The sequence below is a fragment of the Chiloscyllium punctatum genome, chromosome 11 (assembly GCF_047496795.1).
Source record: "Chiloscyllium punctatum isolate Juve2018m chromosome 11, sChiPun1.3, whole genome shotgun sequence".
Taxonomy (NCBI): domain Eukaryota; kingdom Metazoa; phylum Chordata; class Chondrichthyes; order Orectolobiformes; family Hemiscylliidae; genus Chiloscyllium; species Chiloscyllium punctatum.
In genome coordinates, this window is record NC_092749.1 from 63,738,755 (window position 1) to 63,766,482 (window position 27,728).

General features: G+C 39.6%; 1 protein-coding gene across 5 annotated transcripts in view; it reads left to right on the top strand.

Annotated features, from left to right (window-relative positions):
- The window catches only part of cfap36 (cilia and flagella associated protein 36), a 115,578-nt gene that overhangs the window by 21,539 nt on the left and 66,311 nt on the right, over nt 1–27,728 (top strand). For all 5 annotated transcript variants that reach the window (XR_011961870.1, XR_011961869.1, XM_072580959.1 and 2 more), the window contains 3 exons: nt 1,772–1,873; nt 18,956–19,070; nt 25,946–26,033. Coding sequence is in view for 3 of the 5 variants with exons in the window: in XM_072580959.1 (XP_072437060.1) it covers nt 1,772–1,873; nt 18,956–19,070; nt 25,946–26,033 (305 nt within the window). In the remaining 2 variants the exon portion in view is untranslated. The remainder of the gene's footprint in view (nt 1–1,771; nt 1,874–18,955; nt 19,071–25,945; nt 26,034–27,728) is intronic.

Below are 27,728 nucleotides of genomic sequence, written 5' to 3' on the forward strand. Positions count from 1 at the left end.
GATACATGAACACCAACTAGCCACAAAAAGACATGACCCTCTCTCACTAGTATCCTCACATACTAATGAGGAAGGACACCATTTCGACTGGGACAACACATCCATCCTAGGACAAGCCAAACAAAGACACGCACGAGAATTCCTAGAAGCATGGCATTCCAACTGGAACTCTATCAATAAACATATCGAGTTAGACCCCACATACCACCCCTTGAGAAAAGGAACAGGAAATGACTTCACCACAGGAAATGACATCACCAACCAAAAGAAACCCAAACATATAAATAGAAAGCAGGAATTTTCAGCATTGCTTCTCCTGAGGCTCACTGAAGATGTTATCTAGTAGGGTAACGCAATGACTGGCTATCAGATCCATATTCATTCAGTACTGCATGTGCTATCAATTTAGTTGTGAATACTTCATGTATTCAGATGCAGAACCTTCAGCTTCTTTTGTTTTTTTTAAGCATGTAGTCTTCACTACTGGTATATTCTTTGTCTTTTTCTCACAGGGCATAATGAGCAATTTTCCACATTATTGGGTAGATGCCAGAGTTGTAGCTGTACTGGGTCAGAGTGATTTAGGGTGCAGCTAGCTTTGGTGAGCAACTCTTTTTAGTACCAATGCCAGAATATTGTCAGGATCCATACCCTATGCACTATCCACGTTAGATTTATAAAAATGATTGAGGACTGGTAACTGTGATGTCAGGGCTCTCAAAAAGAGGAAGCTGGGACTGATCATCCATTTGGCTCATCTGACTGAGTATGGATGCAAATGCTTCAGCCTTTTGTGGTGTTGTACTGGGCTTTGCCATGATCAAAGATGGTAATATATTTTCAGTTAGTTGTGAGTTGTTTAAATGTCCACAACCATGTGAATGAATGTTACAGAACTGCAGAGTTTGGATCTGATCCATTGGTTATGAGTTAATGTTATCATCCCACACATGCACTGTCACACCTTCCCTCTCGCCCTGGTGCTCTCCCCCTCTCGCTAGCACACTTTCTGCCCATCTCTTTTACACATTGGCATTGAAGAGGAAAAGGGCAGCGGGTGGAAGTGGGAAATAAGTTAGCATAGGGATTTGAGAATTAATGGGCAATAGGGTATTAGGTTACAAGGGTGGGGCATAGGGTACATGTCAGTGTGATGATGGTAAGAGAGGTGAGGGCTGGAGGAATGCTTTATTCTCTTCTGGGGATGCAAGCTATATCTTTGAATCTGGTCCCAGGACGCTTTTGGTCAAGCTGTATGTGTGAAGGTTCACATTCTCCTCATGTCTGTATGGGTTTCCTCCAGGCGCTCTGGTTTCCTCCCACAGTCCAAAGTTGTGCAGTTTAGGTGAATTGACCGTGCTAAATTGCCCATAATGTTCAGGGATGTGTAGGTTAGGTGCATTAGTCAGGGGAAATGTATAGTAATATGGTAGGGGAATGGGTCTGCGTTGGATACTGTTTGGAGGGTCGGTGTGGACTTCTTGGGTCAAATAGCCTGTTTCCACACTGCAGTAATTCTAAGATGTTCTTCTAAGAGCTGATTTTAATCCCTTCTGAAATGGTCTGCAAAAACCACTTAGTATCCAGTCAATGACTCCCACATCCTATGAATGAATTAAAAGAAGGAAAATACTGTCTGCCTTTTCAGTATAATTTGTTTTGAATTTGTCTGAAATTTTCAAATTTGCAAGAGTGAAATATTAATTTTAACTTCAGTTATTTATTTTTTGGGATTCCTCAATTTGCATGTTTAATTTGTCTTATTCTTCAGGTGGAACAATTGTTAGAGAGCTATCTTCAAGATGTTGGGATCCAGGAGGACCAGTTTTTGGAAGCCTGCAATTCCCCACTTGCACAGTCTGAATCATTTCAGGTAAAGAAGCAAATTCTCAGTCACATATTTTGATTAAAATTCTCAGCCTAAGTGTTTCAAGGTAATACGTTGACTGATAGGACTGATATTTTGTGAAATGCACATTTTCTGTAAGAAAAGACATGAAGTAATTTGGCACATTTTTTCATTATTATAATTTTGGCTTTCATTAAATACATTTTCTCTTGCTCTGTGCAAAGGATTACTCCTTTAAGAAAACCCTTGTCCCAGTGAACTGAAGCATGATTTTCACAAAATATCTGCTGGTGTGAATAAGCAACTTTTTATTCTGTTGATTAGTTCACAGAAATTGCTTTGATCATGGAACACCCTCAGAACTGGACTAAACGCCTGACTGTTGGACGTTGCCAGCTTTACGAAATGAAGTTTAACAGGATATTGAAATGTTCAGAATCAGCAAACAGAGCAGATCTCAATTAAACAATTAAACATTATGCTTGCAGATGCTATTCAGAAACAATACTATTTGGAAATACCATTTGCTTTCCATTGTATTACATCTGTGTTACAAACATTATGCATCAATTGGCTAATCCTTCACTTCACCACATCATCCAGCCAAGTATGTGATCCCAGCTAATCTTAACTCTGGATTTGTCAGATCCCAGAACAAAGCCTGGCTTGATGGATCCTAACATTGTTACTTATCTACTATGGAAGTCAATAACTGAACACATTCACAAGTCTGTAAATATTTAAGGAAATATTCACCCAGTAAAGAAAGATTCTGACGTTCCAGGATGGAAGAGGGAAACAGGGAAGATTCTGATGAGTACGAACTGTTTTGGGTTTTTTTTTGTCTGAACTCGACTTTGTAGCCTTGAGGGTAATCCTTCCCTTTACGGCATTGTGGGTAAACTGTCAGAACATGGATTGCAGTGATTCAATAAGGCAGCTCAACACCATCTAGGGCAACAAGGGATAGGCAATAAATGCTGACCAGCCAATAATGTCCACATCACACAAGTGAATAAAAAAAACATTGTAATGACTGCCCATTCAGATGAGAAACCTCAGTTCATTAAGATTCTGACAGAATACCCACAAATTATTATACCCCTGGGTGAGTAGATTGAACTGGCTATATTTTTTATTCATTCTCTCCTCGCCTTTGTTGGTCATAACAAGGATAACGTAACACAGGGAGTCCATTCCTCATGGATAGTTCCAATGTATTTATGCTTTCTAAAGAGCTAATTTAACCAGCCTTTTTTTTTCCTTTGGCCCAACAAGTCCACACCGACCCTCTGAAGAGTAACCATTCAGACCCATTCCCCTACCCTGTTATTCTACTTTTACCCTGACTAATGCACCTAACCTGAACACTATGGGCAATTTAGCTTGGCCAATTCACCTAACTTGCACGTCTTTGGACTGTGGGAGGAAACCGGAGTACCCAGAGGAAACCAACAAAGACATGGCAAGAATGTGCGAACTCCACACAGACAGTCGCCCGAGGCTGGAATTGAACCTGGGTCCCTGTGAGGCAGCAGTGCTAACTATTGAGCCACTGTGTCTTTCTTGGGTTAAGGAAGGAATGAGTTTAATAAAATACAAGAAAAAGATAACAATATGGAACACAAAAACAAGGAGTGAGGAAATGCATAATAGTTAGAAAAAAGATATATGAATCAAACTTTGGCTTATCCATGAAGAATAGGTAGAGAAATGTTGCTGCATTAAGTTAGGTCATTCCATTAGTGCTAACCTCAGCAGTTGAGCATTTGGTGTGAAGATTGTTGGTTCTTCAATTTACACAAAAGGAGTTGTCCTTTTCCCTTTTCAGTGGTGCTTTGCTGATTTGTGACTCAAGAGTCATAGAGCTGTACAGCATGGAAACAGACCCTTCAGTCCAACTCATCCATACCGATCAGATATCTCAACCCAATGCAGTCCCACCTGTCAGCACTCAGCCCATCACCCTCCAAACCCTTCCTATTCATATATTCATATGGGTGTCTTTTAAATGTTGCAATTGTACTTGCCTTCACCACTTCCTCTGCCAACCCATTTCACAGACGCACCACCTTCTGCGTGAAAAATTGGCCCCTTAGGTCTCTCTTGTATCTTTATCCTCTCACCCTAAACCCATGCACTCTAGTTCTGGACCCCGGCCGCCACCCCCACCTCCAAGGAAAAGGCCTTGTCTATTTACTCTATCCATGCCCCTCATGATTTTGTAAACCACTATAAGGTCACCCCTCAGCCTATGATGCTCCAGGAAAAACAGCTGAAAATGTGTTGCTGGAAAAGTGCAGCAGGTCAGGCAGCATCCAAAGAGCAGGAGAATCGACATTTCGGGCATGAGCCCTTCTTCAGGAATGTTGGATTCCTGAAGAAGGGCTGATGCATGAAATGTCGATTCTCCTGCTCCTTGGATGCTGCCTGACCTGCTGCGCTTTTCCAGCAACACATTTTCAGCTCTGATCTCCAGCATCTGCAGTCCTCACTTTCTCCAGGGAAAACAGCCCTAGCCTATTCAACCTTTCCTTATAGCTCAAATCCTCCAATCCTGGCAACATCCTTGTAAACCTTTTTTGAACCATTCCAAGTTTCACAACATCCTTCCAATAGGACGGAGACCAGAATTGCACGCAATATTCCAAAAGTGGCCTAACCAATGGCCTGTACGGCCTCAACATGACCTCCCAAACTCCCTATAAAGGAAACCAACAAACGCCTTCTTCACTATCCTATCTACCTACGACTCCACTTTCAAGGAGCTATGAACCTGTACTTTGTTCAGCAACACTCCCTGGGACCTTACCATTAAGTGTATAAGTCCTGCTAAGATTTGTTTTCCCGAAATGCAGCACGTTGCATTTATCTAAATTAAACTCCATCTGCCACACTCTTTGGCCCATCTGATCAAGATCCCGTTGTAATCTGAGTTAATCTTCGCCATCCACTACACCTCCAATTTTGGTGTCATCTGCAAACTTACTAACTATACCTCTTATGCTCACATCCCAATCATTAATATAAATGATGAGATGTGATGGACCCAGTACTGATCCTTGTGGCACTGCACTGGCCACAGGGCTCAGGTCTGAAAAACAACCCTCCACCATCATCCTCTGTCTTCCAGCTTTGAGTCAGTTCTGTATCCAAATGGGTGGTTCTCCCTGAGATCTAACTTTGTTAACCAGTCTCCCATGGGGAACCTTGTCGAACGCCTTACTGAAGTCCATATAGATCATATCTACCGCTCTGCCCTCATGAATCCTCTTTGTTACTTCTTCAAAAAACTCAAACAAGTTTGTGAGACATGATTTCCCACGTGCAAAGCCATGTTATCTATCCCTAATCAGTCCTTGCCTTTTCAAATATATGTAAATCCTGACACTCATGATTTCCTCCAACAACTTGCCCACCACTGACATCAGGCTCACTGTTCTATAGTTCCCTGGTTTGTCCTTACCAACTTTTTAAAGTGGTGTCACCACGTTAGTCAACCTCCAGTCTTCCGGCACCTCACCTGTGACGACCGATGATACAAATATCTCAGCAAAAGGCCAAGCAATCACTTCCCTAGCTTCCCACAGAGTTCTAGAGTACACCTGATCAGGTCCTGGGGATTTATCCACTTTTATGTATTTCAAGACATCCAGCACTTCCTCCTCTGTAATATGGACATTTTTCAAGATGTCACCATCTATTTCCTGATGTTCTATATCTTCCATGTCCTTTTTCACAGTAAACACAGATGCAAAATATTCGTTTAGTATCTCCCCCATCTCCTGCAGCTCCACACAAAGGCCGCCTTGCTGATCTTTGAGGGGCCCTATTCTTTCTCTAGTTACCTTTTTGTCCTTAATGTATTAGTAAAAATCCTTTGGATTCTGCTTAACTCTATTTGCCAAAGCTATCTCATGTCCTCTTTTTGCCCTCCTGATTGTAGGTTGTAGGTTTGCTCGCTGAGCTGGAAGGTTTCTTTTCAGATGTTTCGTCACCATACTAGGTAACATCTTCAGTGAGCCTCCAGACAAAGGGGTCATAATTTTAGGATAAGGGGTAGCAAATTCTAAACAGATGTGTGAAGAAATTACTTCCCTCAAAGAGTCATGAATCTGTGGAATTCACTACCTCAAAATACAATAGATGATGGGACACTAAGTAAATTTAAGGAGGAGATAGACAGATTTTTAATACATAATGAGTTGAAGGGTTATGGAGAGCAAGAAGGAAAGTGGAGTTTAAGCTGAGATAAGATCAGCCATAATTGTATTAAATGGTATGCTCAAAAGGATGAATTGTCTATTCCTGCTCCAAGTTCTTATGTTCTTATCAAAAAACAAAGAACTGGAAATCTAAAATGGAAACAGTTTCTCCAGAAATTTTTGCTTCTAATGACTTTATGTTGTGTATTCTTATAAGGGCAAAACACAAACATTTCTTTTGTGCAGAACTGTTTTCTTTTATCTTATACCATGCCCATGGTTTGGGATATAATTCACAAGGGGATGGTTTCTGCTGAGGTGTTAAATGATCCAATTATCACTGCAATCAAAAGAGATTGCAGTTCAATTTTTGCATCTCATCTTTTTTTTTTGAAGTCTCTCAGCCTGAAGTTCTTTGACATTCTCTATGTCCAACATTCCATCGGTCCTCTCGGGACTAAATACAATCCACACAGTAATTTTCCAGACAGTCACTAATGTGCATTCTCTGAATTTAATTTCTCAGTCATGTTTGTCTTTTTTATGAACAAAAATCTTAGAAGTTCTGTACATTGGTAAGTAATTGAGCATTATGATCCATTGTTATAATATGTACAAACATATGGATTAAGAGTAGAAGTAGGTCATTCAGCCCCTAACTGTTCCAACATTCAAAAGGAAGGAATCAGGAATTCCAACTCTTAACGGGATTGTCCTGCTCATCAAATGTGTGGAACACCAGTTGGTCATCACTAACACACTGTTCTGTCAAAGGGAGAAGTTCATGATGTCCTGGAGGCATCCATGATCAAAGCACTGGCATATGATCAACTACATCATTGTTCGATCCTGAGACCCAAAGGATGCCCTCAACACCAAGCCAATGACCAATTCAGACAACAGCTGAATAGACCACCAGCTCATCTGTCCTCAATGTCCATCAAATGAATCCAGAAGCAGCTGAAGATGAAGAAACAGTTAAAATAAAAAGCTCCATGTTGAGCAGCTTTAAGAGCCAGCAGAGTAGTGAACTTTGAATAATGACTTTATCAAATTTCCAAGGACTTCACTTTAATCGAGTTGAAGAAATGTGGGAAGTGCTGAAACCAGCCATTGTCTCATGCTGTGAAGAAACCATCAGTTAGAAGCCCAGGATTCACCAAGATGAGAATGACAACATTATCCAAGATCTCATCAACAAAAAGAGGAAAGTTCTCCATGTCAGCAATAAAACATCGCCAGCAAGGCAAAAAGGAGAGAAACCATCAAATAGCGAAGTCAGAGTACAAGGAGGAATGAGATAAATCAAGAATCAGTGGTGGATTGAGAAAGCTAAGAAGCTGCAAGTCCTTGTTGGTAAGAATGACACCTGAGGCTTCTTCATTGCTACCAAGGCAATTTTTGGATGACTCACCCTTGACCTCAAAATAGTTCAGAGTAAGGATTGAACCCTTTTGAGAGACCGAGAAAACATCATCCTCCAATAGAGAGACCTCTTTAAAGAACTCCTAAGTCATGATAGAATTCCTGCCATGGACGTGTTGAGGAATCTCCAACTCACCATCAAAGATGATTTATATATGAAAGAATGTAAAAGCGACAGACATAGATGGGATTCCAGCAAAGATGTTCAAACTTGGAGGAGCAGTGCTAACCTCTATCAACTGTTTCTGAAAATCTGGGGCAAAGAAGAATCCTCACTGGGCTGCTTCTCTGACACTCTGAGGAAATCCATCCTGAAAGCCAGTGTGGCTTCCAACCAAACCATGGACATGGTTTTCATTGCTGGGCAACTCCAAGAGAAGTGCCAGGAACAACATCAACTGCTCTATGTGACCTTCATCAATCTGACCAAGGCTTTTGACTCAGTGAGTCAGAAAGTGCTATGGAAGACCCCGTCAAAGGCTGGCTGTCTGGTGAAATTCATCAACATCCTCTATCTCCTCCATGACAAGATATCTACAACAGTGTACACCAAAGGTCATATGGTAAAATAGAAGTCAAGATGGGATTCGAGCAGGAATCTCTAATAGCTCCACCTGGAAATGACACAACCAACTCTAGCAGACCGAGTCACATAAATAGTAAGCAGGACAGAACACCAGTGTTTCACTGGAGGTGCACTGATGATGTTACCCTAGAATGGTGATGAAATGTCTGCGAACAAACTTAACAAACTCAGTGAACAAGTCAACAACTCAGTCCCTCTCAGTCCTAGCCCCATACCCTAACTCCACAATCCTACATCCATCATGGTAAATCCACTTAGTCTGCACATCCTGGACACCATGGGGTGATTTAACATGGCCAATTCACTTAACCTTATGTCTTCCCGCGTGTTGATACTGGTGTAACTGGGATTGCCAAGAACAATGCTAATTAACATATTATGTATAACATATTCCACATGAGGCTTATACATGTTAAGACCTTAAGCTGGGCAGCTAGTTAGGCCATGCTGCCTGTGCCATTTGACAATTGTATATTTGTTTGTGGTAAGGTTATCTCACCCTCATAAATGTATCTTAAATTTTCACGTATCTGCCAAAGTATTGATGATCCATTGGTACTACAGTCATCATTTCTAATTTGAGAGATTTAATTACAGATTGATCAAATTATTAATCGTCCAGGCATTGCTCTGATTTACCTGTGTCAGATCTTAGTCTACACTGCGCTGTCTGCCTTGGAGCATTGTCTATCTGTTTTCCAAGAAGTCCTTAATGTTTGGTCCACATTACCAAATCAATCGAATTTACTACTGAGTTCTCCATATTGGATGCAATAGATTGGATTAGATTATATTACATTACAGTGTGGAAACAGGCCCTTCGGCCCAATAAGTCCACACCGACCCGCCGAAGCGCAACCCACCCATACCCCTACATTTACCCCTTACCTAACACTATGGGCAATTTAGCATGGCCAATTCACCTGACCTGCACATCTTTGGACTGTGGGAGGAAACCGGAGCACCCAGAGGAAACCCACGCAGACACGGGGAGAACGTGCAAACTCCACACAGTCAGTCGCCTGAGGCGGGAATTGAACCCGGGTCTCTGGCGCTGTGAGGCAGCACTGCTAACCACTGTGCCACCGTGCTGCCCACAATAGCGACATCATTGACCAGTTTGCATTTCAGTCGAGCTTTATTCTGAACTGTGGGTGTGCAGCCAATAGCCACCCACCACCATTGAACCAAGCCACCTGTGTTATCACTTGTTTTACCAAAGCTTATGTAATGCTGAACCAAACATTCTCAGGCCAGTCAACATGGTGCATTATTACAGGTATCAGCTCATGGTGTACATTATCACATACCATTGTTTTTACATTACTACATACCATCATTGTCTTTGATTCAATAAGTTTGTTGCATTGAGAGCATATCCACCATTCTCATTTTAACATTACTGTGTTGCTGACCTTACGCCAGGCCAGTTTGGCATGCATCTCATCTTTTTAGTGTCAAAATTTTTCTGCCCAGTTGTAGAGAAATGTGGTGGCCATGCAGACAACAATTACATGTGAAGTCATACGTTTCATCATAACACAATAACCTTGTTGCTCATCCCTTCTTCTACACTAGCACTGAGGAAATCATCCCAAATCATGCATAAAGGATGTTTCTCTCTTAGACAAATTGCTCTTAGTCCATACAGCTAGCAGTTCTATTGTATATGTATCCGTCCTTGGGAGATACTTGGAAAGCACAGATCCCACAACACATAGCACTACCAAGGTTAGCATGATTCAATTATTTCCATTAATTGGTATTCTGGAAAATATAAATCAAGTGAATTGCTTCATTTGCAGCTGGTGAATCATTTCTTTTATGTCTACGAGCACACATGTTGTTAATTGTGATCACTATCGTATCCTATCCATTGTAGCACAAATTGTAGCTCCTCCAACATGATCTTTACCATGATCTTACCTTCTACAGTGGATATCTCAGCCTGTTCCATTCCTGCCTCTATTTATCTGTTATGTATGAGTGGCTGGTCCCAAGTTTCTTTTCTCAGTTTGTGCAGCTACTTGCATGGCTTTCTTACCAATCATTTAACTCGTTCACTTGCAGGTCTTACTTCTTCGCTACCAGTCACACCAACCCTTGCAATTTCATTGTATCACGAACTGTCATGAACCCAGGTAGTGTTGATCCATTTGATATTGGATGTTATCCAAAGTCACATCAGGATATTAGACAACAGAGCTGACCATCCCTGTGCCATCTCCTGGATGGCTTCAGCTAATGTTCTGGTTAATGTTCAGTTGATTTGCTGTACCATACCTAAGCTTTGTGAAAGGTAGGGGATGTGAAATTTCATTTGATTCCTAGCAACCTACTTCAATTTACTTCATAAATATATAAGAGGTAGGAAGATAGGCCATTCAGCCTCAGGCCTCAACTTTTTGATCTTTCAAAGGTATCTACCTCCACTTCAGATACTGAATTCCAGACATGGATTGTTCTCTGGGAGAAAAATACAATTGTATCTCTTTTAAATGAATGTCCCTTATTCTATAACTATGTCAAGTATATGGAGGTTGGTGGGGTGGTAGGTGAGGACCAGTGGGGTTCTGTCCTGGTGGCGATTGGATGGGCAGGGCTCAAGGGCGGAGGAGCGGGAAATGGAGGAGATACGGTGGAGGGCATCATCGACCACGTCTCGGGCGGAAATTGCAGTCTTTGAAGAAGGAGACCATCTGGATTGTACGGTATTGGAACTGGTCCTCCTGGAAGCAGATGCTCCAGCAGGCTAAGATAAAAGGTAGGGAGGAGGGACTTGGGGGAGGGGCATTGGAAATGGAAATGTTATACCAATGCCAAAGTACCTCACTACTTTTACCTAGATTGCTATTCTTCTTTAATGTCAAATATCCCCCAATATTCAGGACCTGATCTCTACTTTTAACACACATAATAAAACATGCCTTAATCAAGAAAAGCATGAACTTTCTCACACTAAGCAAAAGGATTGGAAGTATTTCAGTACGTTCATTATTTCTTTTATCCCAGTAATATCCTTAAAAATACGAAACCCCAGTGAAGATTCCTCACTAAGGCCCATTGCTCAAACTGGCTTAGATTAGATTCCCTACAGTGTAGAAATAGGCCCTTCGGCCCAACCAGTCCACACCGACCCTCCCGAAGAGTAACCCACCCAGATCCATTTCCCTCTGACTAATGCACCTAATACTATGGGTAATTTAGCATAGCCAATTCACCTGACTTTCACATCTTTGGACTGTAGGAGGAAACCAGAGCACCCCAAGGCTGGAATCGAACCTTGGACCCTGGTGCTGTGAGGTAGCAGTGCTAACCACTAAGCTCCAGTTACTACCTCAGCTGTTCGAGTTTTGTTCTGGCAATTCTTTGTGCATTCTCCAGACATTTTGTCCGTTGTATCTCTTCCTGACACACCTAAAACAAACTGACAATAAACTTAACTTTCAAGCAAATGCAAGTTCCGTATACAGAGGAACCTCAATTATCTGAATATCAATTATCCAAATTTCGGATTATCCGAAGAAGGTCTCAAGGTCCTGATAGAAACATTACATCAAAGCGGTGTTTCCAACACTGCTCGCACCTTTTGTTTACAATAATTGAAAATGAACTCAGCTTACTGAAATGCTGCCAACAACAATTCTGGACATGATGGGAGCCCAGGCACCGTCTCCAACGCCAGCCCTCTCTCTCCCCACACTTTCCCTGGTGTTCTACACAGGGGTGTACCCTAAACCCCCTTCCCCAGATAATCTCTCCAATATTGTCCTGTATAGGGCAAAGGTGGAAGTTGTTAAAAGGTTGCAGGTGTGTGTGTGTGTGTGTGTGTGTGTGTGCATACGTACACGTGTGCTCGCACGCTATTTTTAAGACTCACCCTCTAAAGGCAGCAGCAGTCTTGTTGGTGTCTAGTCTGGCTGCCCCAGAGGGGGTCGGAGCGCATGGGGTGTGTGGTTGGAGGTGGGGGCAGATGGTGGTAGGGTTGGGGGGGCCAGAGGGAGCATGGGGTTGGGGGCAAATGGGGAGGCAGGGACGGGGTGCTGCTGCCTACTCTCCTGAATGGGAAGCGGACTTACAAGTGCTCACTGTGCCAGTCCCATTGAACTGATTGGGGGGGGGGGGGGGGCATTTGGGAGAAGGAAGCTTCAGCAATGCTGCAGGTCCCTTACACACAAGTGTGTGCCTGCTCAGAAACAAACCCTGAGACAGAGAGAGGGAGCAAGACTGGCAGAGCGAGGAAAAAGGAAACTTCAGAAAACTCCGAACCCCAGAGGAGAGGCATTGAATTAATTAACCAAATAATCAACTGCCCGCCCATCTCGTTTGGATAATCGAGGTTCCTCTGTACGTACTTATCAGCAGTATTGGATTTCTTTCTCATGAGTTTAACTTCCCTACTTCTGATGTCTGGCATATCTACATTCTGGCGTCTCTTGAATTTTTCTATCTTTGTATGTTCCTGGATCCCTGTCATTAGACGACAACATAATTTTTTTTCTCTACCTTTAATATACTAATCCATCAACTTCCAAGGTTGTAAAATATCATTAAAAAGTATGTGTACCAATAGGTTTACAGATCTCCCCCTCCCCCCCCACCAACTGCTCAAAACAACTCTAAAAACAAAACTCAAACCTTAATAACAGAAAAAAAATCAGTAATTGTATATGATGTTCCTTATACTGGTTATCTTTGATGATATAAATTATTTCCCTCAGGACAGTGCTCCTGAGTTTTGCCAGAGGAATTTGCTTAATTGAATTACTCGGACATAAAATGACAAGCAAGCAGTGTGATTTATTTAAAAGACAAGTAACTATAAATTAATGCAAGAAATGATCTGTTGAAATATTATGGTAAAACACTCTTCTTAGATTTTTCATCTGAAATCCCTTATTTCTAAAAATATTCTTACAATGTTATTGAAGCAAACTCAATTAAGATATAAATCTGTTTTAGGTAGCATTCTTCTGATAGATTTTGTTGGTTTACACCAAGTTTGGATTATTCCTCAGAAGCACATCGTGACCTCTTACTCCTTGAGTATTGTTTTGTACAATCTATCTGTTTGACACTTTGTAATCTGACTCTCATTAAGCAAGTATGTGTGAGCTGTTTGTGCTTGGGTAAACAAGCATTCCATGTGTTCATTTGTAAGTGGCTGTAATCTGAAGTAGTAATGTAAGATGCAGTAAAATTGGTTCCTTTTGTTTTGGCAAAATACCATGGGGATTTAGATCATATTTTTGTACAAAGGTTTGACTGAGAAAGCAATATTTTAACCAGGAGGCTAACAACTGTTTTGTGTCAGATTAGTAGGGAATCTAGGTCAGATGGATACTATAGGAAATAAAGAACTGCTTTGTATTTAGAGAGGCAACAAGTGGTAGCTTTATTTTCTAATATATGGACAATAGTGAAATGTATATTTCACTTTTGTTTAGTCTAAAGTAGCTTATTCATCTGTATTAATGTAAGGGAAGCCATTAACTGGCCTCATAATCTAGATTTTAATTAGCTAATTGCACAAATCATTTCACTTATTGAAATTAGAAGAATCACATGGCAGCACACATTAATATTTTAGTAATTGATATACATAGTAAAGGTCATGTCCACTTTCTTTCACCTTTCTCTTCCCCTCCTTCAAAATTTGCCTGCTCGCTATTCACTCACCTGCATGCATTTCAGTTATTTTTTCAAGTGAGAATTGATCCCTTGTAGTCAGCTAGTTCAGCCCTGAAATTTATTACACAATGTTCATTTTGAGCATAGTCTTTTGTGAAGAAAAAGATCTCTTGACATAAAAGGGGAATAAAAGAAATTTCATTTTTGTCACAGCTTACTGACCCAAGCTCTTGTTCTGATTATTTGCCATCTACTATTATCGAGGCAATTCATCACTGGAAACACCGATTCATGGCAGTGGATGGAATTTAATTCCGAATAATAAATCTAGAGTTAAAAGCTGTCTTCATCAATAGCGATCCCAGAATCATTGTCAATTGTTGCAAAAACTCATCTGGTTCACTAATTTCCTTTCAAGGGAGGGAATTTATTCTTATGTGATCTGGCCTACATGTGACAGCACATCCTCAGCAAAGTGGTTGGCTCTTAATTTCCCTCTGAAATTGCTTGGCAAGCACTCGTGGGTGTACTATACCTTTAAGGAGACTAAAAGCTAGCAGTGATAGTACCAAGTGTTCTAAATAAAACACAATGTAACATGTGATCCAGCTACTGGGGTAGCTGGTTGCCTGGAAACGACAAAACATTCAAATTAGGCCAATCAGTTTAAAATATATCCCGAAAAATACCAAATTCCAATCAAGTTTGATTTGAGTATATTGACAATCTTAAAAGCCAATGACACAATCAGATGCTTTGGGGTATAAGACCAAGGAAAATTGAACAGTTGGGAGAAGAACTGCCAAGCCAGTGACATCTGCACACTGCCCAGAAAATAACTCTCTTAAAAGGTACCTTAAACAATCAGTAAGCTGTGAAGCAGACTTCCCAAGAAGAAAAAGGCAGGAATTCAGAGAAAACTGAGAGGAGCCTGGTTTTGAGATAAGAAGCGTTGTTTTGTAAATGTTAATTGGGAGTTTTATCGGACTAGTATTCTAGAAGGGAAGGTAAAAGATAGGTTAGAGGAAGGACTTGTAAACAGTTGTTAGTTAATTATTCTCTTATACTTCAAGAAATAAAGTTGTTAATTTTTACTTTAAATAGTTCTTGGCCTATTGAATTTTCACAGATTACTGCATGGGGTAAATCTTTTCTGTGTTGCTGATTTTTAAATTAGCAGGAGAGTTTACCCCATGTTGTAACAGTTAGGAATGGCCAACAAATGGCAGTGATGTCCAAATCCCATGAAAGAATGAAAAAAAGTGTGATATTTATTTTCCAAGTTAACTCACATTCTGATCAACTATCTTTATAACTGAATATTATTTTGTGTATTTCTGTCAGCCAATACTTTGTAATTCTCAAGCATATTTTTTCAAATATCTCATTTTGGTTTTTCATGCTTTTTTTCAATAGGGAGTTCATTTAATGTTTTGGATAACATTAGTCATGATCATCTTTCAAAACTAGTCAATTCATTTGAACATTCCGGTGCTAACAGCACTTTTCACTTGATAGCCACAGAATTGAACCTTGTTCACTCTTCATAATCCAGATTCGAGATGCAATAGGGAATAGTATCAGTCAATATTCATCTCCTATGGAGCCAAAACAAAGGAAGATGAAAGAATGTCTGGATTTCTATAATCTCCCAAAAGATCTCTACCTCTGCACTTGGATATGTTTTTATGTAATTATTTTACTTAATGTTAGCTAGATCTTTTGATACAAGTCACAGCTGTAAAAAACTGATATTTGTATGCAGTCAACTTTTTTCGATACTCAGTTGAAGCCTCTATTTTAAACTTAGTTCTGAATGCCTTACAAAGTGTCTGTTGATTATCATTATTTACCTGTATTTGAAAGACTTTTATTATCTACCTTATTTAGTGGATTCTGATACATACACTTGAGAGAAACTGAACTGGGTAGACATCTAGCCTTGTGACCTTTCCTAGTTGGACTTTCTGATCTTTCTGTAGAAGTACAATTTACATCCCTGCCAAATTATCAACAGTTTGGACTGTTGTGCTCAGAGCACTTAGAGGTAATGCATGTATTCCATGTTAATCATACCTAAAATGTAATTGTAAGACTCTGGTTTTTATAACAGATGTAAAGTTTGTAGTCCCAAATGTCAGGCTAAATAGGATATCCTTGAAATGAATTAGTTGGTAAGACCGCTTTGGCTCAACTGATGTGGCTGTGCCTACAGGGCGAGATTAGAGACAAAGATTTCAAAGAGTAATTTACTAAATATTCCCTTTTCGTAGCTCCCATGAATTTATTTCCCTTGGGTAGAGAGAACATCTGGGAAACAGATGAGAGCAGTGCTTGTAATGAGACAATAACAATTTAGTCTTAAGTAGGAAGTGTTGTCAAACCTGCCTTATTGCTCTGGAATCCAGTCAGTCATTCTATCAACAGAGATATTATTGACTTACTGTAAAGTTTATAGGGAGGAATGAAGCTCTGTTAAGTTGGGATATTCTGTACTTTTCTAAGAAAGCCTGAATTCTCCAGTACCTGGTAGGAACATCTAACCAATTTTTAAAATTACATTCGGCCTCTACAAGTTTAAACAATTGTAAGTCTTTTACTTGGGAAGGTGAAATCTTGGAGTTTTGTGTGGCTTTTTTGCTACTGGGAATGAATGCTTTGCTCAAAGGCAGGTCTTTGTTTCATTGTCTGCTGATACTTGATCTTGAGATGTGTTGTTGGAAATTCTTGTCAGTGGTGGTTTACCATTGCATTCCACTTTTAGGAAGGGCTGGGAAGTGGGTCCCAAGTCAGTGGAGGTCAACCACATTAGTGGTGATATTCTGAACTACATGCAAACCATCTAACCAGCTAAATGGACCAATCTCCACCTTTCTTTAACTTCCAGTATAATGTTTACAACATTATTAATGGAAGTGGCCCAAAGATGTTTCTTACAATCAGTGCAGAATTTGCTGTCTTTGTAGCATACAAGAATGGCATAAGCAGTTATTAAGGTTGAAATAGGGCTTCAGTAGTAATGTGGTAAAAAAAAAATGACTGCAGATGCTGGAAACCAGAGTCTAGGTTAGAATGGTGCTGGCAAAGCACAGCAGTTCAGGCAGCATCCGAGGAGCAGTAAAATCGACGTTTCGGGCAAAAGCCCTGCATCAGGAATACAGAAATCACAGCAAATTAACAGAGTTCATTTATACAGTGCCTGCTGTTCTTTTCATTCACTTCAAGGCACTAATTCTCCCACCACCCCCTATTTTTCAATAGTCCAGTCTTTATCATCCCACAGTGGATTTGTTTGGGCCTGTGACACTAACTCCATCTTGTGGTAAATAGTCATTTCTGTGAATTTTCTGACGTATTCCTTTGTATAGGACATTTAAACCTTATATCTTCTTGAGTCAAGTAAGTTAATCTGTTGTGGAGTCCTGCCAGCCATTCACAAACCAGTAGAATACAAAATATTAAATTCATGGATGGCTTCATGTTGAAGTGATATATGACGTTGTTTGTATGGCTGTCAGCATCCTTTTACAAGCTAGTTCATTGCAATCATCATCTGTGTTTCCTGTTGAAAAACTTGTCTGTGATCTTATCCTCCATTGACCTGGGCGTACAAGATATCACTTCCCATGGCTTATGTACGGTGACTCACCGCAATTTGATTCTGACTGTACCCCATCTTCTACGATTTGATTTGGAGGTGCCGGTATTGGACTGGGTTAGACAAAGTTAAAAATAACACAAAACCAGGTTATAGTCCAACAGGTTTATTTGGAAGCACTAGCTATCGGAGCGTTGCTCCTTCATCTGCGTGGGTTTCCTCTGGGTGCTCCGGTTTCCTCCCACAGTCCAAAGGTGTGCAGGTCAGGTGAATTGGCCATGCTAAGTTGCCCACAGTGTTAGGTAAGGGGTAAATGTAGGGGTATGGGTGGGTTGCGCTTCAGTGGGTCGGTGTGGACTTGTTCGGCCGAAGGGCCTGTTTCCACACTGTAAGTAATCTAATCTGTAAGTAATCTAATCTTTTCCCAGGTGGTGATTCAGGTAATTAAGTCAGAACTCTTCAAAATATCTGCCTTTGCTTCAGAGTTGGGAATTTTTTCAGAGGCTTCTAGACACATGATAATTGCCCATCAAAAGTTTAAATCTCCAGTACATTGGGATATCTGAGGGTTTCCCAACAAACATCTTTCAGGCTGTGTGGCCGCAATAGCTATTTTATAATTATAACATCTGGATCAAGGAAAATAAGAGCTAAATTATGTCTATGAAACCATTGCTGATTGTCAGGAAAAAAACAACATGGTTCACTCATGTCCTTTTGGGAAGGAAATCTTCCATCCTTACCTGGTCTGGCATAGTTGTGATTGCAGATCCACATAAAAAATTAAATGATAAAGTTATGTAAGAATGTTAATAGGTTCTTTAATGTTATTGGCATTTACTTTTTATCCATTGCAACTATCATTTTTGGACCCAATTAAAAACATTCCTGTCAACTCCCCAAACATGTACCTGTGTGAAAGTGGACCCCACATTTGGCCTGAAATATTAGCCACAAAGTTAAAGTTTTACATCTGTATATTTGGTTAAGAAAAATGATTAATGTTTACAAGGATGGTATTGATCTATTGATATATTCTTCAAGTCACAGAAACAGCTGCAGCAATGGTGTCATTGGCACTCCTAGCTCCTGGGACTAGCTTTTTTTTTTCAGCTTGCTTGTACTGCACTGCTTGATCATCGTCTGAACTTGCACTGCTGTCTGTCCTTTTTTTTTCTGGTTTCGTCCAGTTTTACTTTCTCCAGAAGTTTTGGTTTCCAATCTCAGTCTCAGTTTTAGTTCCTCTTAGATGATTTGTGAAAACAAATTATTCTTTTTACATTTTAAATTTGTTTTACAAAACTATAGGTTTGGAAGAGATGGTTTATGTATTATGTAATTTTTACAGTTACGTATGATTTGAGTCATTGAAGTTCTGGGTTTTGTGTAACTATTAAATAATGTAATGAAATGTGTTGCTTTAACTTGTGTTCACTACCTCAGTTTCTCGTTTTATTTAAGATAATCCTTAAGTATAGCCTCTTTAGCCCAACTTTCTATCATCTGACTTAACATCTTCATTTTGAGGCTCAAGGTCATACTTTGTTTTATAATGCTCCAGTAAAGCGCCTTGAGACATTTTACTAGGTTAAAGTCCTGTACAAATATAATTTGTTTTGTTTATATTATTATTTCAAAATAAGTTTTTTTTCCCTTCACAGCCCGTTTTCCAACCAGTTCTAGCTGCAGAAGATTTTCAAGTCTTTAAGTCACTGATGTTACAGAAAAACATTGAACTGCAATTACAAGCTCTCCGTATGATTCAAGAGAGAAATGGTAATGAGAGAAAGTAATTGTTTAATTAATTCATAAACAGCATTATTAATTACTAAATCACTATGTTGTCAGGTCTGTTGATAATAATCAATACCTTGCCTCAATAGACACATTTTACTGAAAGGCGATATTGTTAGTGTTTGGATTTTGGTTGATGTTAGGAAGGTAATTTATAATATCTGTCAAAACACTGGGTTTGGTCTCCCTACAAAAATCTGTGAAGGAACCAAATACGTGCTTGTTACTTTCACTAAGAATTAATTAAAACATAACTTCCCCTTCAAAAAGCCATGTTGATTCTGCCTGATGCTAGTATGATTTTCTAAATATTCCATCATACATTCCCAAATAATAGATATGAGCAATTTCCCTGTTGCAGATGCAGAGCTAATTGGCCTACATCTTCCTGCTTTCTGTCTCCCTTCTTTCTTGAATAAATGTTCCATTTGTTTCTTTCCCCAATCTGCAGGGACTCTTCCACAGTTCAAGGAATCTTCAAAAGATTACAAGCAATGCCTCTATTATCTCTGTCACTACTTATTTAAAATTCCTGTGATGCAGGCCACTTGTTCTGAGGACTTGTCAGCCTTTAGGTCCAATAAATTTCTCAACTTCTTTTCCCTGGTGGTGGTAATTGTTTTAAGTCTGTCCCTTTCTTTTACCTTTTGATTTTCAAATGTCTTGGGAAAATTTTCTGTGTAGAAAATGTACAAAATACCTATTTAATACATCTGCGATTTCATTGTTTTCTATTATAAATTCCCCAGACTCAGTCTGTAGAGGATCAAATCCAACTTTAGTCAGTCTTTTCCTATTTAAAAGTTTGCATAAATTCTTGCTCCCTGTTTTTATATTTCTCGTTATCTTTCTCTCACATGTTCCTTTCTCCTTCTATTATTTGTTGAGTCACTCTTTATTAGTTTATCAAATCTGGCCAAACATCTAAACTATCACTAGTGTTTGTACTTTCTCTTCCAACTTGATACAATCTTTAACTTCCTTATTTCACCACAGGTGACATATCCTTCTCCAAGAATCTTAACGTTAAGATGAAACTTTGCTGAGAGTTATGGTGTTAGTAGATGCAGCCCCTTTTTAAATCTGAGCCTACATATGTTGAAATGTGCATGCATGAATATAAGCCATGTTGCCCACAGCCTATTAATTATCTCCTTTAAGGTCTAATACTGCAAATCTACTGTCTTGCATTCTAGCCTAATTTCTCGATGTAGGAGCAAATTACTGCAGTGCATCAGGTAGCATCCATGGAGAGAGAGCAAACTTAGATTTTGAATCTAGATGAGTCTTCATCAGAGCTGCGTGAAGTGTGGAGGGGACAGCATTTATGCAATAGTGGGAGTGGGTAGGGGAGGTTGTAACATTGCAGGAGAAACACACACCATTGTTCTGCCATTATCACATTTTGTAATCTGTTAAAATTTGAGAGGCCAAGAACAATCCAAAAGGTTACTATTTAAAGTAAGAATTAACAACTTTATTTTTTTAAAAAAGTCTAGCAGAGAATAATTAGCTAACAACTATTTACAACTCCTTTCTCTAACCTATCTTTCACTTCCCCTTCTATAATATTGGTCCGATAAAACCTCTGATTAAGATTTACCAGATATTCAAATTTCAAAACCAGCCAGCTGTCGAATCTTCTCTTTGTATCTTCCTTTCTTGTCTTCTTCTTAGGGTTTCTATTTCACAGGTCATTGATAGATAACGTTACCTTTAAGAGAGCTATTCTGTGGGCAGTCTGCATATGTTGGCGACATGCCAGTTCTCCTCCACCTATTTAATTTTTCAGCTTTATACCCCAAAGCATTGGATCGTTTCATTGATTTCAATGTTGTCAAAATACTAAATTTGAACTTGATTGGAGTTTAGAATCTTGGGGCATAACAAATTGATTGGCCAAATTTGAATTTGTTTTTGTCTCACAGCAACCCAGGTACTGCTAACTGCTGGACTAAATGTTACATTGTAAGTTTTCCAGCACTCTGTGTGTTTACTCAGTCCTTCAACTCTTTTAAAGGTACTGTAGACCTCTAAGCCTTCATAACCATTCTGATCACTTAATCTGAACTATTAACATTCTTTCTTCCTCAGCATTCCAACCCAGTAGGTCAGTATGTGGAGTGATTGAGGCGAAGGTAGAGTTTAAGTCAGTAAGTCTAATAGGATGAACAGGCAGGGCCATGCTAATGAACATAGTGGGTCTAGTGGTCTGAACTGTATTTATTTTAATGGAAGGAATCTAATAGATAAGGCAGGTGATCTTCGAGCCTGGATTAGTTCATAGAGCTATGATGTTGTAGACATTACAGAAACTTAGTTGAGATGGGTGGGACTGGCAGCTAAATGTTCCAGTGTTTAGAGTTTTAGGTGTGATAGATAGGGGTACAAAAGAGATGGGGGAGTTGCATTACTGATTAAGGAGAACATCAATCAGTAATAGAACTCGGAGATAAGAAAAGTGCAGTCATTATGTTGGAGTTATACTATCGGCCTCCCAATAGCCAATGGAGATAGAGGAACAGATATGTAAGCAAATCGTGGAAATATGTAAAAACATCAGGGTTGTTGTAGCGGGAGATTTTAACTTCCTCAATATTGACAGGGGCTCAATAGTGCTAAAGGCTCAGATGCACAGAAATTGTTAGGTGCATTCAGGAGGGCTTCTTTGAAACAACATGTAAATAGTCCAACTAGGGAGTGTGCTGTACAAGACCTTGTTCTGGGGATTGAGCCTGACCAGGTGATTGAAGTTTTAGTGCATAAGCATTTTGGGAACAGTGATCATAATTCCGTACGTTTTAAGGAAGTTATGGATCAGGATAAGACAGGTCCTCGGGTGAAAGTACAAAACTGGGGGAAGGCTAATTACAACAGTAGTAGGCAGCAACTGGAGAAATTAGATTTGGAATGATTGTTTGAGGGTAAATCCACATCTGACATGTGGGTGTCTTTTAAAGGCCAGTTGATCAGAGGTGAGGACCAGCAGGATATAGATCAGTTGGGAAGTTGGGTAGAGAAATGGCAAATGGAGTTTAGTCTGGACAAGTGTGAGGTGATGCATGATGCAAATTGGCAGGTTAAATGTTTTATAAATGGTTTATAATCCCTTATTTCTGTCTGTGCAGTTTTATAAATCCTAATCTCTCTCTCTCTACTGTTTTATAAATCCTTATCTCACTGTGCTGTTTTATAAATGTTAATCCCTCTCTACTGTTTCATAAATCCTTACCTCTTTCTCTCTGTCTCTCTCCCTGCTGTCTTATAAATCCTCACTTCTTTCTCTCTGCAGTTTTATAAATCCCAATCTCTCTCTCTGTGCTGTTTTATAAATTCTTACCGCTCCTATTGCTGTTTTATAAATGCTTAAACCTCTCTCTCTGCTGTTTTGTGAATCCTTACCTTTCTCTGCTGTTTTGAATCCTTACCTTTCTGTCTGTTGTTTTATGAATCCTTACCTCCTCTGCACTGTTTTGTCTATCCTAGCTTCTCTCCATGCTGTTTTATGAGGTCATTCCCCTCTCTCCTCACTGTTTTATGACTTTGCCCCTCTTTCTGTGCTGTTTGAGGTCTCACCTTGCTCCGTCTGCACTGTTTTGAGGTCCGTTCCCCCCTCTCCTCTGTTATTTTGAGGTCTGTCCTCTCTTTCTTTGCTGTTTTGAGATTCGTCCCCTCTCTTGGCATTGTTTTTAGGTCACTCCCTTCTCTCCATGCTATTTTAATATCAATGAACTTAAACCTCATCTGAACCTCTTCTATCCATATTTTAATTTAGATCAAAACTTTCTGTATTCATTTACCTTCATTAGCTCCCACTTAAGCAATATATTCATTTTAAAATTCTCATCAAGTCCCTCCATGAACTTGTCCCTCCCTGTTGTTTAAGCTCCTCCAACCATACAACTGCCTGAAGTTTTGGTAGTCTTCCAGTTCTGGTACCTTGCGCATTCTTGGTTTTAATAGCTGCGTCATTGGTGGCTATCTTTCCAGATGCCATGGCCCTCAACTCTGGGAATCCTGCACTAAACCTGTCTGATTCTTTGCCTATTTCCTCCTTTAAGATGCTCCTTAACAAAATATTTTGATAATGTGCCCTTCTGTGATTTGGTGTCAGATTTAATGTAATGATATTCCTGTGAAGAGTTTGAGATATGTGATTACTTTAAAGATGCTACATAATAAGTAAGTTATTTTATTAGTCCCTCTTTGTAACTTTCTTTTCCCATTTATGCAATTTAATGTTCTTCCTAATGTTTGTGTCAACTGCAAATTTGAGAGGATAAAGCTTTGTTCCTTCATTTGAACTGCTAATATATATGGTGAGAAACGATACTCCAGCCCTGAAATTTAACAAACATAATTTTTCATGTTGCACTGATTAGACTACATTTCTTTTATACTGACTCTTGGCTTTCTACCTCACAATTAGTTGGCAACTCAGATCACAAGTTTGTATCCAATTCCATTTGCTCTCATTTTTGCTGGCAGTGTCTTGATGGAACTTTATCATATGCTTCTGGAAGTCCATGTAAGAATGTCCACAGACACCTTGAAATGTAAACAGGAAATGGTAAAATACCCAGGCAGCACTTCTAAAGAGATAAACGGACTAAATGTTTCAAGATGATAATCTGATGATGTTAGATATTGTGAACTTTAAGTGATGTATAAAGTTATATTTTTGCATATGCAATAAATATCATGATTAAAGATGAACAAAACAAGAACATAAATATCAAAAGTAAATTGAATGCACAACAAACTGTTTCTGCAAAAGTCCCTGTGAACTGCATTTGTCAAATATCTCAGTTTTAAGGTTCACAGTTCATTATCATGAACATTAGATTGTAGCTGTAGCTAAACAAAGCATGCTATTTTAAATATTTCTAAATTAAAACTGATAAACTTTTCAGGAAAAAATATTGAACAAAGCTTTAAATTTTAGGTCTCTTCATTTGGCCCATTCCCAGAGTAATCCAAAACTAACATCTCTCTTCCTATCAACCCGTTGATGTACATCTTCCTCTACTACAAAAATTACAAGATATACTATCTCCCCTGTGATAAGCCATTTAGGTTCTTTCCTAATGGCAGTCTTATTTCAATGACCTTTTATCATTGACTGCCTGAGCCAGTGATACACCCTGCTGGAACCTAAACTTTCGTAGATCTTCCTTTTTGCTTTCTTTCTTCCATGAGAGTAGTTCTGGTATCTAAATCTCTTTGCAACTATTGATTAGATTAGATTACTTAGTGTGGAAACAGGCCCTTCGGCCCAACAAGTCCACATTGACCCTCCGAAGAGCAACCCACCCAGACTCGCTCCCCTACATTCACCCCTTCACCTAACAATACGGGCAATTTAGCATGGCCAGTTCACCTAACCTGCACACCTTTGGACTGTGGGAGGAAACCGGAGCACCCGGAGGAAACCCACGCAGACACACGGGAAGAACGTGCAAACTCCACATAGACAGTTGCCTGAGGTGGGAATTGAACCTAGGTCTCTGGCGCTGTGAGGCAGCAGTGCTAACCACTGTACTACCGTGCTGCCCACAGTTTCCAACGTAGGCCTCAATTCCATGTGTCTACCTTATATGTCTTCTTCAGTTCTAATGTCCTTTTTAAAATGTTTCCCAAAGATGCATGCAATATTCCAAACTATGTACTAACAAAAGCTTTATATAAATTTTTGTTACTTCTTGATTGATAAATCTCCAGGATACACAGCTTCATTAGTCTTAATTTTCTAAAGCTGTTTAGCTTTGGGATATGTGCCTCTGGCTTGCAAATTTCATTCCATTATTTATGTAGGAAGACAGAGAAAATCTTAGTAATTATAGACCTGTCAGTTTAACATAATGTGAGTAAGTTACTGGAATCAGAAGAGATGGAGGAAGATATTTTAACCCATAGAATGTTTGAGTTGCATGGGATGTTAAAATAGTAAAAATCTCAAATGCATACATAGTCCGCCTACGTCCAGTTTTCATGGACCACACATGGCAGAGACCAGCAACCAAGCTCCTAGGTTACAGATTGGTTTTACCAAGCACTAGATAAAATTCTGCTGTATGCAGCATGTTTCCTTGGCTTTTGGAAACATAGCATATAAAGAGAAGGGAGGACTAATCAATCCGCCATATAAGAGACTTCCAGTGCTGCTTATGGACCACAAGAGTCATGATTGCTTCTGCCACTGTCTCTAGCCCACCAAACATAACACCAAACAGTAACACCTTTCTCACCTTGGTGATGAGATCCCTCCTGCCATCTGATCTTTCAGTGATCTGGCCTTCATCATGCCTTTCTGATCCTTACCTCCCTCTTTTTTTCCCCAGCTGCAAATTTTGATCTCCTGGACTCTGATTACATAGCCTCTCTACCTTTAAGTTCTCCCTGCTGACCTTTCCAATCTGATTCCCCTTCCCCCATGTATATCTTTTTTCCTCCCACCATGGCTTTTTGACCGCCTTCCCAAATCATTTTGCACTCTGTGTCTTGCATCACCAATCTCTGATTTCTAGCTTCTGAACCCATTTTATCCTCCAAGAGGGTAAAGGAGCGAATGAGTCACTCCTTAAAATAGAAAACCAGCATGTAATATGAAAAGGCAATTTATAATTTATAGTAATCATGTATTAGATCTTATCTGCTAATGTGGTCAAATAATACCCAAGCAGTTTGTGTTTTCATTTGATTGAAATATTTTAATGTGACAAATCACTGCTGTAATTAATTTTCTCACCTGAATTGTTTTTTTATTTTATCGAAAACTTGACATTTTAGTGGCAAAATAGTTCATAGTAAGATGTTTACAACTTGATTGTAAAAAGTCTTTGTTTTTTCCTTTGCAGGAGTTCTCCCTGAATGTTTGACAGATGGAGAGGACAAAATCAGTGAACTGGAACAACAAGAACTTAGGATATTGAGAGAGGTGCTGAGGTGAGTAGTTGTTAGATTACATTCCAGATCATTCTATGCTACTCACCACTTATTAAAATGTACTAATTTAGATGAGGTAAAGCATTGACATAAATAGTTGTCAGATTCTAATATATAATTACTAATTGCTAAAGGATAATACGTTTTTCTTCACTGGTGCATTTTATCACACAGACCAATAAATTGATCAAACCATTCTGTAAAAGCACAAGAGTCATAAGTAAGGTTGCTGCAGCTCACCATTTATTTATTTCATTCTGTGCATGAATTCAATTCTCACCTCTCAAACCTAGTCCAGTTTAAATGACAATATGTAGCTCAAAGCAAGTTGCTGTGGTAAATATTTGGAGTTGAACATATATTCTTAGAGAGTTTGGATATAAACAATGTCTTAAGTTCTTTGGATGAAAACCATGCATCTTATTTGTAGTGGCTTGTGTATTTTGAGCTGATTATTGATTACAACAATATTTAGAGCACAATTTTCCAAACCCTGAGGCAAGTAAGCAGCTTACTTGCCCATATAGGGATATTTTGGCATAGAGGTCAAGCTACTAGCATGTGGATTTAGGAAGCAGTGAAGCATCATTGTGAAGATGCACATGTCACTGAAATGGGGCACAGTGCTACATCAACATCAACATCAGAGGTGGTGCATGTGCCTGCACTTTATGTGGCAAACACTGTGTGTGCATGAAGAGCATAGAGATGCGTGAACGAGAAAGGAGAGGCATACTTAGGAAGCCAAGGCTTTAGGTAGTTAGAATGTATTTCTGTGGTTAGCCCAGGCTATGAGCCACTTCTGGTCTGGGGACTTGGCCATGGTCATTCAGATGATTGGTCCAGTTCAAGTCCAGTGATTAACACATTTTAGTCTGGGCACAGGACTATCATTACCACTAGGAATTGAGCAAAATCAATTCAGATCAGTCATCCTGCACAGTCAGTCCAGGAGAGGACCAGGGCCAGTCAGGAATGTCCTGCAAAACACTGGGAAATGGACCTAGACAATCAGGGGCTCAGTTTTATATAATCTGGGGTGTTTTGGGGTCTGACTTTTGTCGTGTTAATCTGTCCACAGACTCAACTCTTGGGATTGGCCTGATTGTATTTGATAGCTGAGGAATTGTGTAATTCTAGGGAGCAGTTGAATATAACAGGGAAGGAATCTGGTAGGTTGGGGAAGGAGACTAGATTGCCTGAAAGGAGTTATCAAGGTAAATCATGTCCACTCTGGCTGCAACATGTGGAGAGTACAGGGACAGCAAAGGCATCGCTTTGCCTTATGCTCACAGTGAATCAATCAGCCTAACCTTCTGTCTGCACTGGCAAGTCATAAAGTTTCAAAGTCTGCAAGCTTCAACATCACACATGATTGTAGTCAAGGGTATGGGGGTGGTCATGAGGGTCATTGGGAAATCAGGGATAACCTACAATAAGGCTGGTGAAGAATTTGGGGATATTGTGAGTCATGGGGAAGCTTGCAGCAAATGTAAATGTAAAGTTTATCATATGGATCTGAAAATCAAAACGTTTCTGATATCAAAGTGAGAGGAATAAGTCAAACTTTCATTAAAAAGGGATGGAGCTAATGGCTGTAAAATAAGGTGATCTGTAGTACTAATCCAGTGATTAATCAATGCTAACCATGTCCTTTCAATTCCCATTTAATCAGCAAATCAATGCACCAAAGTG